Here is a 15,193-nt window from a genome sequence, read left to right as displayed (position 1 = left end):
GGTGATTTAAGTGGGAGACAATAATTAAAAACTACAATGAAAATACAATAACAGTTGGTAGGGACATGTGAGTGCATGTGTCTTTCTTTCATCTGTGTTTGATGGGTGAGAGGATAATGTATCAGTGTATTGTTTTAAGTGTGTATTGTATTAATTGTGTACCTGGGTGTGTGTGTGTTTCCATGCATGAATTAAAGATAGAAAGGCCCCAACACATAAGAGTAAAGAGCATACAAAAAAATGCTATTTAAAGATGAACACTGTTATCTTCTTCATCCTGAAATGGCCCTGTACAGAGCAAAGCCTTTCCCCCCTAATTGCAAAGACATCATAAGGCATTTAAAACATGAGAAGCAGTCATGCGACACACCACCAGAAAGACAATTCTTAACCATTGTTAGCTAAATGAAATTCCAACCCCAAACAAAGGAGGAGTTTGCAACAACATGAGTAATGCATTTCAAAACCGTGCACATACACATGAATGTCAAAAGTTTGTCTCGTAATTTGATCTACACATACCCTCAAATCTCAACAAATCGTGCAATTGGTTCCATATCTACCTCTTTGTCATCGATTTATATTGTCAATTTTGCAATGGTTTGCATTGGCTTTATATTATTACTACTAAAGGAATGTGTGTTCCTACCTACTAAAACTTCTCTATCTTTGCTCTCAGTATATTTCCATTAAATATTCACCCTAGTACTCAGAGCATGGTGTGCTATTCATTGTAAATAGAATTGACCAACCTTCACTTGATATAAATTCCATTTGAACTTTTTTTCAGTGTAATTTAATTGAACACAGAACACATACATCGGAAATGCTGGCACCATTTCTATCAACACAATGCTGATAGAAACGGCTGGGATTTGGGTATGCTTCAACCTCATCAAGCCATGAAAGGAGTGCAGGGCATCAAGGAGTTCTGATTCCACATTTGTATGAAGATTTGTGTCGCCTTATGTGGAGACATGAGCATCTGTGACTCAAGAAATGCACATCCTGAATTTTTCTGGGAACATTTTGTACGTGTGATAAATATTAATTAACTAGTTTTTGTATATATATATATATATTTTTTTTTTTTTACGAAATGAAAGTTATATTTGGTTTAACTCTATGCTACAATTTATATTAGAACCCCATCCCCTCCTAATGGAAAAAGAGGAAAGAAAGTTAATCGCAAAGCCAAAAAAGATTATGGACCAGAATAAGAACAGACTAAGAAATAGAAATTGTACGAAAAGTCCTACATTATTAGGACTGCTAATGTGAGATTAGCTCACTCTCTCTATCACCTGCCTGGGGAGGGGAAGAGGATTAAAATTAGCCAGTCTACCCTTTTCTCAGTGCTGTCTCTCCCTTTGAAGTCCTATGTACTTAATATACCTCCCTCTCCCCGCTGGACCCATTGGAAATGGAAACAGAATCGAGGAGGATCCCGTGTGGACCCGTGGCCCCAGAAGACAGAGCAGGAGAAACACAGAGTTCGTTGGGAGTGAAATAAAGAACCATTTCACAAGAAAACCTGAAACAGAAGCAGCTCAACGTATCATAGTAATTAGCCGACGCAGCGACGAGGAGACCAACAGCGATGCTATTAGCCAAGCTCATCACAAGTAGGAGTTTTTCAAGCTGGATATAGCATAATATTGATGAGGTAAACATTGGTTCTATTCAATTAACCACTGTGGCAGTGAACCAGCGTGAGCAACGCATCAATGGTGATTGTTTTTTAAATGATTTTTAATTTGTCTATAAGTATTTTTTCAGATTACACCACCACATGGACTCAACTTGAAATGCTACTTTGACCCCTTTTCACGACTGATGACACACTATCACATTATTCATTAGCCATTTTCTCATACCGTCTGGGTAGAGGGAGAGTTTTTCCTTGTCCTTAAAATGGCTTTAGCAGCTGAGAGTTGCTGTAAATAAAACGCGTCACAAATTTAACAGACTTTATCAAGTTCCTGCCACAGTGACAACTTAGAATAGACCCATAGCTAACAGATAATTAATTACACCTGTGGATTTCCTCCTGTCACAACCTCGGTACAAAAGGTCCTATCAGACCCATCTCAATGCTACCATAATCCTAATGTCTCGGACTCTCTCTCTCGCCCATGGTGAATGGGTGGGTCTTGTGGCCAAACTGACTTTATGCGTAACACATAAACATACATGAAACACATAATAGTGCGTATCGATGTGACGTGATGTGAAATAAATTAAAGGCTAACATGTTCGGCTGCACAGCATCCGCGTGTCTGTCTGTCTGTCTGTCTGTCTGTCTGTCTGTCTGTCTGTCTGTCTGTCTGTCTGTCTGTCTGTCTGTCTGTGTGCGTGCGTGTTTGTGGGTGCTGTACAGAGAGAATCCGGCTTTACTGCAGTGCCATAAATAAGGGGATGGGAGTGTGAGCCAACGATGCAGCTCAGTGCGTTCTTAAGTCTGCTTTGCTATTTGGCTGTATATCACTCCATCGCAATCTTCCAGGACCTTTGCCTTCTCCACCTCTCCCTTACACTCGCTCAATTATACCGCTTAGCCCCCAAACCTTCCATGACTTAAAATGTGTCCCTTCCTTGCATTTCCCTCCTCTTTTCATTGCATGCAGTCTCCTTTCATCAGTTAAATCATTGTCCTCTCATCATTTTGTCCCTATTCCTTTCTCTTTTCCTCTATTTGTTGCAGATGTTTCAGAAAGAAATTACAAACATAATCACCCTCCTGCATGCCAATGTACTGTGTACACACACACACACACACACACACACACACACACACACACACACACACACACACACACACACACACACACACACACACAATCCCATACTTATAAAAGCACACGTGCAGAAACACAGAAGCAGAAACCCATGCACAGAAACACACACAAACAAACCAAAATGCAAACCCCATACAAAAGCAAACACAACAAGTGGCCGACTTTTACACGGACACAGTCACCCAAAGTAGGGTGTGAGGGCAATTATAAACTGTATTCAGGAAAGAACACACACACACACACACACACCTATCCGTCCACAACCACCGACCCACCCACATCAACCAACACGCTACCACACACAATCCTTAACTCTGGCCTACCACACACAATCCTTAACTCTGGCCTACGGTGGCGTATCTGCGCGAGAGAGAGAGAGAGAGAGAGAGAGAGAGAGAGAGAGAGAGAGAGAGAGAGAGAGGGGGAGAGACAGAGAGAGGGTGAGAGAGAGAGGGTGAGAGAGAGAGGGTGAGAGAGAGAGAGAGAGAGAGAGACAGAGAGAGGGGGAGAGACAGAGAGAGGGTGAAAGAGAGAGAGAAAGAGAGAGAGAGAGAGAGAGAGAGAGAGAGAGAGAGAGAGAGAGAGAGAGAGAGAGAGAGAGAGAGAGAGAGAGAGAGAGAGAGTGAGTGAGTGAGTGAATATATGGCAGAAATGGAATGGGAGGTCATGTGATCAAGATGGTCTCCAGGCTACTGAAAGAGAGAGAGAGAGAGATAGGTGCTAATCTTGAAAAATAATCACAGAGATGGACGATAACGTATGAGAAGTGAGGCACACATCACAACCACAGCAAGAGAGAGAGGCACAGAGATAGAGAGAGGAAGATAACAAAGAGGGAGATGGAGAGAGTGATAGAGAGAGAGTAACGGAGAGACAGAGAGAGAGAGAGAGAGAGAGAGAGAGAGAGAGAGAGAGAGAGTTACATAAAGAGGAGGAGAGGGAGTAAGAGACAGAGCTAGCGATAGTGAGAGAGAGAGGCAGAGTGGGGCTTGGTGATGGATAGAGAAAAGAGAGAGAGGTGTGATAGAGAAAGTGCATTAGAGGAAGAAAGCGGACAGAAGTGCAATATAAGGGTTATAAGGGCAGAACACGATTAAGGAGGTTTGAGAGTGCAGAAAAGAGAGAGAGAGAGAGAGAGAGAGAGAGAGAGAGAGAGAGAGAGAGAGAGAGAGAGAGAGAGAGAGAGAGAGAGAGAGAGGGGGGTAGAAGAGAGGGAGATGCTAGAGGAATGATACACTTGATGAGAGCTGGCAAGGCCGGAGAACTAAGACTTATTCAGCGTTAGAGAAAATAGGGTATTTGAAATGTTCATTTGATGGATAGATGAAAAGCTGGATGACTTGGTGAGGAGACAGAGGGGGACAGGAGGGTGACAGGGGGGGTAGTGCAGGGTGACGGGACAAGATGGATGGTGGCCCTCCATGGGCCAAATAAACAACGACGAAGAAGAAACTAACAGCTTCCCATCTATCTACTTAACATTGAAATTGCATGAATTATGTAAGGAGAACACAACGCTTATTTCAGAAGTCATCTGTGAGACGCACACACACACAGCCAAATGTAATATATCTTTGGCCTTGTATCGCCTTTAGACCAACATTAACATAGCGATTCGGTTTGGCTACAAAGACCTCAATCCACAAAGAAAAGTTATTGTTTGGAAAAATCAAAAGTTGGATTACGTAAAAAGACCTCAGATGAACTCTGCTGAATAATAATCATTTTGAATCCCCAGGCAGATATTATATATAGATTTCCATTTTTGCGCTAACAAACACACACAGGTTGCTGAAAGTGGTCCATTGTGACCGATGAAGTCTTCCCCCCAGGCCCCCCAAACACACACACACACACACACACACACACACACTCCCACACAGACTTCTTAATTACCCGTTGACCCAACTCCACTGCTCTGGGTGTGTCCGTCTCAATTTGAAACAACACACCTCCTGTCAGCCCCGTGCTGCGACGCTAACAGTGGTCTACACTGTTCAACCCGCCCGCCCGCGCGCCCGCCCGCCCTCCTGCCCGCCTGCCAGCCTGCCAGCCTGCCAGCCAGCCAGCCTGCCAGCCTGCCAGCCTGCCAGCCTGCCAGCCAGCCAGCCTGCCAGCCTGCCAGCCAGCCTGCCTTCCTCCCCTCTCTTCGTGTCCCGCGTCGGGACTTCAGAAAGGGGCCGGGCGCTCGCGGCGTCTCGCCTGGCTGTTAAGCGCTAATGGGAAGTGGTGTTCGGGGGATTAGCGACGGCCCCATTGTGTTCCTGGAGTCCTCGCCAGAGACCCATCGCTCGCCCCTGATCACACCGCACATCGGGGATTCACCGGGGATGGATGCAGAGTCATGGTGGCCGCGGTCCGGCGGGAAAGGCGTAGGAGGAGGAGGACCGGCTAGATCAGTGAAGAACTACGTCTGTTCTGCATCGGTAGGACCCATAATGAATACCCTAGGCCGGAAGCAAACAACAGCTCCTCTTGTCTTCACTCAGGCCGACTCACAGACACGTGGGTTGGAAGCCGGAACCGTTCGACTGGGATTCAAACCCACTCACCCCGACCTTATCATGCTGTGACTCACATCTTCCCTCGCGATGCCGATCAATCGAGAATGATTCTTCTTAAATGATTAATAATTACTGAAAGATAACTGAGTTATATCACGGGCCCTGTGGACTCCGTCTGGTCGATACTCATGCTAATCCAGCTGGTGGGTGAACGCACTGATTATCAGAGGTCTCCAGCAGACGCCTCCGTGCTCCCACTGTCTTGTCCCCAGGAGATGTGCCCTCTGCATCACGCCAAGCGCACACATCAGAACATCAGCTGTCCAGTGTGGATCAGAGACCGTCTCTCTCTCTCTCTCTCTCTCTCTCTCTCTCTCTCTCTCTCTCTCTCTCTCTCTCTCGGGTATTGGGCTCAGAGTGTAGGCGCACCAGCTCATCCATGGACCTACGGATCAATACGCTCAATGTGGCTGATCTGGAATCAGGATTCGGGTCAAGCCAATCCGTTTAGAGCTCGCTCCGAAAAGCCACGTGAGATGTGTCCGTGTGATGTCTGTCGGCAGTGCGTGTGTGTGTGAGTGTGTCAGGCGCGTGTCAGTATTGATCGTGGGTCGATGCGGTGGGGGGCAAACACCGGAGGAGAGGAGCCCTACAGCTTGTGTCGTCAATGTCAGGTCAACAGGGGTCGAAGACAGAGGGGGCAGAAGGGGGGGGGGGGGGGGCATCGGGGAGGTCATCTCTGGTCAGAATCAGAGCAGGGCGTGAAGGCCGGACGCGACCCAAGTCGCCCGGGGAATTGTGACGCAGGGTGCAGGGTGACATGATCGACGCGATCCATAAGGTCAAAGACGGTCAGAGAAGGTGTGGCCTCAGCCACGGGGGCGTGGTCTGTCGGGTCGTGTTTGAGAAACATTGCCCGATGCATACATGCCACACTATGCACACAATAAGGAGGGACAAAGCCATTTTGTTCTTTTCAAAAGGAATACATCTAAAATGTAGTTATTGTTGTTGTTTTGTAGCTAGTCGTTCCAACTGAAAAGTCATGAGGTCATCGATCGCTCGTCCCGCTAGTGAGCTTGCCACTTGCAATGCGCCGTGTAGCCACCCGGGTTTGATTCCCTAGCTGTGTTCTTCTGAGACACATCATTCCCTCTCTCGTCTTTCATCCCACGGTTCCATGAAGGCACCCACCCCAAAAAAAACTATGAAGCGAGCGATTGGTTAAGGCAGGAACGTCACGAGCAGCCAGAGGAGGACAGGCGATGGCAGCTCGGGCAGCGATTGTGCCCCCGAGCGTGACGGCTCGCCTCAAAGACGAGATATTCATTCGGGGGAATATATGAGAGCATAAAGGGGTCACAGCTCACTTTGAAAATTGGGTGTTCTATGACGTAAGACGGCGTTCGTTTCTGAAACATGGAGGGACAGCATTATTAAAGGAAGTGTCACGTTGACGGAAAATACATTATGTTGGAACATCATTTCATTAAAAAGAGCTTTTGACTCCTTGTGTAGATTTCTAATTTAATTAAAATTTCTTCGGACAGCGTTCAAATGTTAAGGCTTTTCTATTTTTTTAATTTGGGGTTTGTCATCACTCTGTATAGTTCAGAATTCTGCACTTATTTCTTATTCCTTAACTTATTTCTGCAACATGAAAAAAGGAAAAAATGTTTTATATAACTCTAAAAACATGGTGTCAAATGTTAAACCAAAGCATCTTCATGTCCTATCTCTGTTCTGTGGATTTTAATGCACTGTTCGTGTTAAAATTCACACACTGTTCAACTGTATGTCTCGGTTTTGGCCAAGGTTTATCGGGTTTTGCGAATTCCTTGGGGCGATGATATGGACTACTAAAACCGTGCGGTTGCTACAACCCTGATCCACCCGACTCCTGGTTCAGCTGTAAACCCCCTCAGAGGGAGATGGTACAGTGAGCCAACAAGCTCTCCACCACCAGTTGGTATCAGCTTTAAACCACAGCGTCTCTCTCTCTCTCTCTCTCTCTCTCTCTCTCTCTCTCTCTCTCTCTCGTCCCTCTCTCTCTCTCTCTCATTGAACCCCTTATCTGCCTGGTGGCAGGTCTGTGGATCAGCGTTTGAGGGGGCTGTGTAGGTGCTGGCGGGGGAGCAGAATAGGCAGATTCTCTCCAGTAAGGATGACACACTGTGCTGTCTCGTACAACAGCCGAGGACCTCTCTCCCGTGTCCCAAGAAGGACGGGAAAAAAACTCAAAGTGTAAAATAAAATCTTGGATTTTGAAGGACAGGGAGAGAGAAAGAGAGGGGAATAGGTTGAATATGGACCGGCTAAAATAAGATACCCTCTATTTTCCCTTGGGGACGCTCAGTGGTACGAGTTAAACACAACACTGTGGCCTTATTCACAAGAGACCCGGTGAACTTTAAGTTGAACTTCCTTTGGCCTTTTTTTTGCGGTGGCTCTCTCTCCTAGGTGCCATGTCGGAGTGGTGGTTTCGGTACAGAGAATGAGCAAACATGGGCCTAAAAGCCCTCGACAGGGACAGGGGAGGAGTGCCCGCTGGAAGTATGTGTGAAGAACGAGTTGAATTATTGAAGATTAATCCTGCGGGGGGGGGGGGAAGGCGGCGGAGGCAGGAAAGATGGCGGTATCCCATTGCTCAAGTGTCAGCATCAGCGAAATGGCTTCTGCTGCAAGCGGACGCAGGGCGGGGGAGGCAGACATTTTAGAGATGAGATGACGCCGGCTGAAGGTTTCGGATGCATCGACTCCTTTATGTTGTGGCTAAGGGTGTTCGTTTAATGCGTTTTATCCTGGAGGATGTCTGCTCTATTCGCTTTGTGTCTAGCCAAGGTAGAAGGGTAATCATCAGGGAGACAGTAGCTCAGGAGGTAGAGCGGGTTGACTGGTAACAGGAAGGTTGCTAGTTCAATCCCCGGATCCCCCTCGCCGATCGTGGGGTGACCCTGAGCAAGACACCTCAACCTAACTGCTCCTGACAAGCTGGATGTCGGTTGACTCCGCCCTCGGTGTGTAAATGTGTGGATTAATGGATTAAGTTGCTTTGGATAAAAAATCATCAGCAAAATACGGTAAATATCTGGTGAATTTGAACAACAGGTTGACAGTAAAAGGAGGCAGTTAATTAACTTTGTGTTTATTTTCATTGCATCCGTTCTTAATTACTTTGGAGGGTTTTCAAGGTCCAAGATGTAAGGAAGAACAAAAAAATCGCAATTGATTATCCATTAAGAAGTGCTTCTTTCAGTACATTAAGGTCAGAGAACTGTGATTGAAGGCGTTCAAGGGTTTTTTCAATGTCTGTCTAAAGCGATGAAACTATTCTCTATCAATGAATTAAGAGCAATCCTCTACCAAAGTGAAGGAAATGCCAGTTTTATTATTTTATCAATTCTTCTTTTCTTGTCTTCAAGTTTTCCTTCACATTTCTGTTACTATTGATATTTTTCTGTCAAACCCTTTTCTTTTTTTTTACCACGCACGTTGGACACACCTGAGAACAATGGGGAAAAACAAAGTCAACTTTCACTACTAGGATTGGTAAAAACCAATTTACCAAATAAGTAATAAAATAACTCTTATTCTGAGGAGAACTTCAAATCCTTCACAATTCTATCAGATAAAAATGATTGCAGCATCTTCAACATGATCATCACAATCACAAACAGCAATAAACAGACCATGTCATCATTTCAAATACAAAAAAACAACTCCAAAAATCACAACTCCAAAATCACGATTGCTCCACAATCGTGTTTCAATAGACACAGCGGGGGGGGTTCATAAGAACCCTGGTTTTTAAGGGAGCGACAGAGGGAAAGAAACTCCCGCCTTCCTCTCTAATTGCTTCACATCTAATGGATGGATCAGCGTGAAGACCCCTTGTATCTCAGCGTGTGTGTGTGTGTGTGTGTGTGTGTGTGTGTGTGTGTGGTTGTGGGTGTGGGTGTGCGTGCGTGTAATCCCTTCACAGAGGGGGACCTACACGATTTATTTGGATGTGTGTGTGTGTTTGTGTGTCTATCTCGCCATCTCTCTGATGTGATTAACGTTATTGATCAAAGTTGTCTGTGCACGTCTGTTCACAGACAACTGGAACCCATACAAGGAGTAAGAAAGAAAATCATGCATCACATACTAATTTCGTATTATCGGGTTCAAAGACTGGCTTGATAACAAAATCTGTGTTGTTACGGCATAATCACACACACACACAAACACACACACACACACACACTCACACACACACAGCTGTCAGAATCAGAGAAAACTCTCCCGTCTTTACAGATTACACACAAACTCTCTCTCTCTCTCTCTCTCTCTCTCTCTCTCTCTCTCTCTCTCTCTCTCTCTCTCTCTCTCTCTCTCTCTCTCTCTCTCTCTCTCTCTCTCTCTCTCTCTCTCTCTCTCTCTCTCTCTCTCTCTCTCTCTCTCTCTCTCTCTCGCACACACACACTCTTCTTCACCGTCCCAGGGGGAAATTAAGATGATTTCATTCCCAAGCAACTAAAGCCTCTGTCTAGAGATAGTACAGCCTCCATCTGTGTGTGCGTGCGTGCGTGCATGTGTGTGTGCGTGCGTGCGTGTGTTAGGACATGAGCCTCTGCAAGTCCCTGAAGGACATGTCATAGTGAAGGAGAGCGAGAGAAAACAAGAGAGATTGGAGAGAGATAGAGAGAGAGAGAGAGAGAGAGAGAGAGAACGAGACGGAGAGATAGAGAGACAGAGCAGGAGACCCAGAGCGAGAGAATAGTGGCTACATCTAATCTTCCTCTATCTCTTCATCGATTACAGGCACCCTGGGCTCTAGTGATAACCCCAGCCAATTGGGACGAGCTGCCACGCTTGACAGTCCAATCATATCGCACCGTGAGTCAGACTTGCAGCTTATATACTACTTCAAAAAAATGAAGGAAACAGGACAGTCATTTGGGAGGCGTCTGTGAATTCTTGTCGAGCTGAACGGGAGCAGTATGGCGTCAAAACCCTGCCAGGGTTACCGCCACCCAGGTGATAAGTAAATGGTAAATGCACTGCATTTATGTGTTGCTTTTATAACCAGTGGCCACTCAAATGGGTTTACAATATTGCCTAAGATGCACCCATTCATGCACACATCCACACACCGACGGCGGAGTCAGCCACACAGGGCGACAGCCAGCTGGTCAGGAGCAGTCAGGGTGGGGCGTCTCTCTCAGGGCCACCTCGACACTCTAGCTAGGAGGAGCCGGGGATCGAACTAGCAACCTTCCGGTGACCAGCCGACCCGCTCTACGTCCTTGGCCACTTGCCGCCCGTGACGACACATCCACTCCCGGTACGGGGAGACGCTTGGGAGGCCACTGCCCGCCAAATGGTTAACGTGTCTGGTGTATATTTATTTTCAGGACGAAATAATCCAGCTGCCGACCGTTTATCGATGTTTAAACATGGGACCTCGAAGTTGTTTCCTCTCACTTCCCGTGAGATCAGTCGCTACCTCAAACCATGTGTCAGCCGAAGGAGGGTTTTAAGGGTTTAGAAGAGGCTCCCATACCTTCTTCTTGTTGGTGGGGCAGATGTAGAAGCTGGTCACAACGATGGTTGTCCCGGGCATCAGGTTCAGCTTTGTGTAGGTGGTGCCATAGTCTGTCGACCTGCACGCGCACACACACAGAAACAATGAAGAAGAAGAAAAATCGTATTAGCGTGGGCCTTCTTTACAGGTCACAATGCAAACACATAAACAGGATCAATACAAATAATCGACTAAAGTGGTCAGCGATAGATAGCAAGCGAGGGTAGCGATAGAAACAAACTGTCCTATGACCTGGGATATATATTTAAACTTTGAGCTTGGCCAATCAGAAAGCAGCATAGGAGCACTCAAAGCAACAGCAGTAGAATAATGTAAAACGAGAGCAGGGGCAAAGAGTTGCCAGTCGCTTTTGCCCAAAGTGATTTACATGCAAAGTTGACCGAACAACACTGTGGCCTTATTCCCAAGAAAAAGATGGATTTTGGAGCTTATCTGGATTCATTGCTAGGCATGAGGGGAACAAACGAAACACATAGCAAAGTGGGGGAAATATGCGGTTGTAAAAGTTGTGAATACTAAATTGCTTGTACACACACACATGCGACACACACAGACACACAAATATGTACACTCAAGTCATGTACAGTGCCACACCTTTTCTTATCTAGCTTTGCCTAGCCTCTTTCGCAAGTCACGGCCCCCCGAAACGGTCTTGTCGCGAATGTTACGCAAGCCACGTCAAACACCCCTCTCTCCAATCAGGCCAATGAAAGACAATAATGTTTGCTGAACTGGAACCCATGAACGTCTGGGACGAAGAAGCGTGCGCATGTCAACACAGAGGCACATGGCACCAGTCAGAGCAGTGTTGGAACGAGCTCCCTGCCGACGTCAGGACCGCAGAGTCGCTCCCCAGCTTCCGCAAGAGACTCAATGCCCGCCTGTTCAGAGGTCACCTAGAACCTGCATCCCCACCGTATCCCAGCCCCTCCTACATATTATGTGTCGTACATCCTGGCACTAAATGTAGGCACTTATTCTATGTCGTACTTAGTAATAGTACTTAGTTGTGTATCATCTTATCCTAGCTATATTTGATGTATACAGGGAATGGTGTAAAATGTACTTTTGTACAATGTGTTGTTAGTCGCTTTGGATAATACGCCCTGAATATAAATGTCTAACAGCGGGCTCAGAGCGAGCGGGCTGAGTTCAATGGGAGGGCGTCTGGCGGGACCGCCGGCGCGATGAGACAGCCTGATTGACGACCGGTGATCAACGGGGGTCCTGGGACCAAAGCTTACCTACTACCACTGCCGCTGCCGCTACCCCCGGGCTGGGCAATCACATCCTGACAAAACCCCGCGCGAGAAACCCATTAACACGCTGTGCTGGCCCCGCCGAGGGCCATCCATATCCAGTCAATCCACCGCCGCGGCGTCTGAGTGCTCTGACACAGCTGCACCCAATGGAGTGGGCTGGCAGGGTGGCTCCAGCCCGGCCCTCGGCCCCGTGCGTGTGTGTGTGTGTGTGTGTGTGTGTGTGTGTGTGTGTGTGTGTGTGTGTGTGTGTGTGTGTGTGTGTGTGTGTGTGTGTGTGTGTGTGTGTGTGTGTGTGTGTGTGTGTGTGTGTGGTGTGTGTGCGTGCGTGTGCGTGTGAGTGTGTTTCCGCCCCGCGCTGTGTGAGGTGTTTAACCTGGAGAGTACGCATGAGGACACGTGCTCGCTCAGGCAGATGGTTGAGTTAAGAGCTCTGGAGTGTTGTTTTTTTTTCTGTCGGCCTGTTGGGGGGCCGACTGTACCGTCCTTCCCCAACCTCCCGCCCACCCCCTGCTGTGGAGGAAGATGGTTTGATTTGGAGACGAGATATATTATAACCGGTGTGTGTGTCTTTGTGTATGTGTGTGTGTGTGTGTGTGTGTGTTATTGCGTGGGTGCGCGTGGGTGTGTGCGCTAAAACATGTTCAGACAAGGATGAACCGGAAGCTACGGAAATGTCAATAGATTAAATGCGTTTTGTTAGGAAAAAAGACATGGAATACAAATAAATATTTATACATAAATAAATAAATCAGCCACCAGCAAAGAAAATGCAAAAAAGCTGTTATTGTGCTAATCAGGCTAATTTAAGGGTGGGCACTGTCGGTGAAAGGTTACCCAATGGAGTAAAGTATTAACAACCTTGCTTACACACACCGAGGAGAGAGAGAGAGAGAGAGAGAGAGAGAGAGAGAGAGAGAGAGAGAGAGAGAGAGAGAGAGAGAGAGAGAGAGAGAGAGAGAGAGTAATGATTCTGAGTTAATAGGGGGCAGCTCATTTAATGCTGTCTGCCACTCAGAGCCCCCGATTAATAGAGTGGTAGCTGAGCTATTGTAGATTAATGGGAAATAATTACGTTGAAACAGGGAGGGGGGGGGGGGGGGGGGGGGGAAGGGTGCGCTTGGGAGGAGAGGGGGGGTAGGCTATTAAGCGAATGGGGCTGGTTGGTGTTGGTTAGGGAGTGTAGAACCAAGAGGAGGTGTAATCATCCAACACAAATGCCTCGTGTTTATGCGGATGGAGAGAAAGTTCCCCCCACGTTTTTACCCAACGCTACCATTGTGAAATGTCAGCAGTTATGTGTATGAAGAGTAGGTCATTAGGATGATTATGCTAATGTTATTGCCATCGCCCCCCCCTTAACCCCGACGAAATATCACACACGAAGGGTGATGTATTTTCTGTAAAAAATATGAAACACGGATACGAATAAATAAATCCAACGTGGGTTTACCTCTGGTGTGCGTGTGTGTCGGCGCCTGAGGCTTCTCTTCACGGGTTGGGGCTGATGAGGTAAACGCATTTTCACACCAACGCTAATCAGGCTTTTCAAGGCCGTCCGGCAATTACACAAATGGTCGTCAAAAACTCGGAGACAACCGTTTTTTTCTGCAGATTATCAGAAACATAATAAGACTATGGTTAGGCTAGGTTTCTTGTCCCGTTTTGGGGGTTTTGCTTTCCCCTGAGAAATGTAATCATGTCTTGCCCTTAGCGGAACTAGCCTGCTCTTAGACTGCCAACATGTGTGTGTGTGTGTGTGTGTGTGTGTGTGTGTGTGTGTGTGTGTGTGTGTGTGTGTGTGTGTGTGTGTGTGTGTGTGTGTGTGTCAGTGTGTGTGTGTGTGTGTGTGTGTGTGTATGTGTGTGTGTGTGTGCGCCCGCGTGCGTGCGTGCATGTGTGTGTGTACATCTAGACACATTAATAATGCATCACAGCCTACCACTGAGGGTTAGGGAAACCTAATTCTGCGCCGCACCGACTCGTGAAACCACAGCCCGGCTCAGACCGAGGCAGTGAATGAGCGCCAGTGCGTCTTGCTGAGGGAAGTCCACGGGTCGGGCTGCCGGCTTAGTGGGTCAAACCCAGCGCATTTAGGCTGAGTTAAACACCCTAACCACACACACACACACACACACACACACACACACACTGTCCCCACACTGACCATCCCCGTACAGTAAACAGTGATGTAGCGCCAACTGTAATTACACGCAATTAGGATTAGGTGGATGCCTGTGTATGATTACACTGTAGACGACAGGGAACACTTTACACTTCACTACACCTCCTCACTTATTATAACTTATAACCACTGTTTTAGTGTCTCTTATTATTACGAAGGACAGGTGTCCAGTATAGGGTGAGATGGTCGGGTATGCTCATAACCTTGTGGTGTTTGTGCCTGAGGGTGAGCGAGGCAGCAGCGCTGAAGACGGCACTAAGTCAAATCAGGGCTAATGTGCTATGTGACCGCTCAATAGAAATGGAAGGCACTCTAAAAGTGATGGGAGGCTAGGCTGTGTGCGTGTGTGTGTGTGTGTGTGTGTGTGTGTGTGTGTGTGTGTGTGTGTGTGTGTGTGTGTGTGTGTGTGTGTGTGTGTGTGAGAAAGCGTACGAGTATGCGTGTGTGTTTATGTGTGCATGCGTGTGTGTGATAGCGTGCGTGTGTGCGTATGTGTGTGTGTGTGTGTGTGTGCGTGCGTGCGTGCGTGCGTGCGTGCGTGCGTGCGTGCGTGCGTGCGTGGGGGGGGTGTTTCTCCTTGAAGCAGTGTTCTAGCTAATATCTTAATTTGCTTCAACCTAAAGAGAAAAAAGAGAAGGCATCCGGAGTAGTCACAACCTCGAAGCGCTTTGCATTTATGGGAACTATCGTCATAATCGTACCCTTTGATAATCGTAATAATAATAATAATAATAATTCATTATATTTGTAGAGCACTTTACATTCGAAAATCTCACAGTGCTACAGAGTTTAAAAGAAAAAAAAAAAGGGTTGTTAAATATATAATTACACATACAGTAAAAGAGAAATTAGCAAAAGGC

At 46.9% G+C, this 15,193-nt stretch overlaps 1 protein-coding gene across 6 annotated transcripts in view; it reads right to left on the bottom strand.

Annotated features, from left to right (window-relative positions):
- The window catches only part of sorcs2 (sortilin-related VPS10 domain containing receptor 2), a 161,472-nt gene that overhangs the window by 89,394 nt on the left and 56,885 nt on the right, over nucleotides 1-15,193 (bottom strand). For all 6 annotated transcript variants that reach the window (XM_030338710.1, XM_030338711.1, XM_030338712.1 and 3 more), the window contains exon 3: nucleotides 10,848-10,947. In XM_030338710.1, the coding sequence (XP_030194570.1) occupies nucleotides 10,848-10,947 (100 nt within the window). The remainder of the gene's footprint in view (nucleotides 1-10,847; nucleotides 10,948-15,193) is intronic.

The sequence above is a fragment of the Gadus morhua genome, chromosome 17 (assembly GCF_902167405.1).
Source record: "Gadus morhua chromosome 17, gadMor3.0, whole genome shotgun sequence".
Classification (NCBI taxonomy): domain Eukaryota; kingdom Metazoa; phylum Chordata; class Actinopteri; order Gadiformes; family Gadidae; genus Gadus; species Gadus morhua.
Note: the sequence above shows the minus strand (reverse complement) of the source record. Positions and strands in the feature narration are given on the sequence as shown.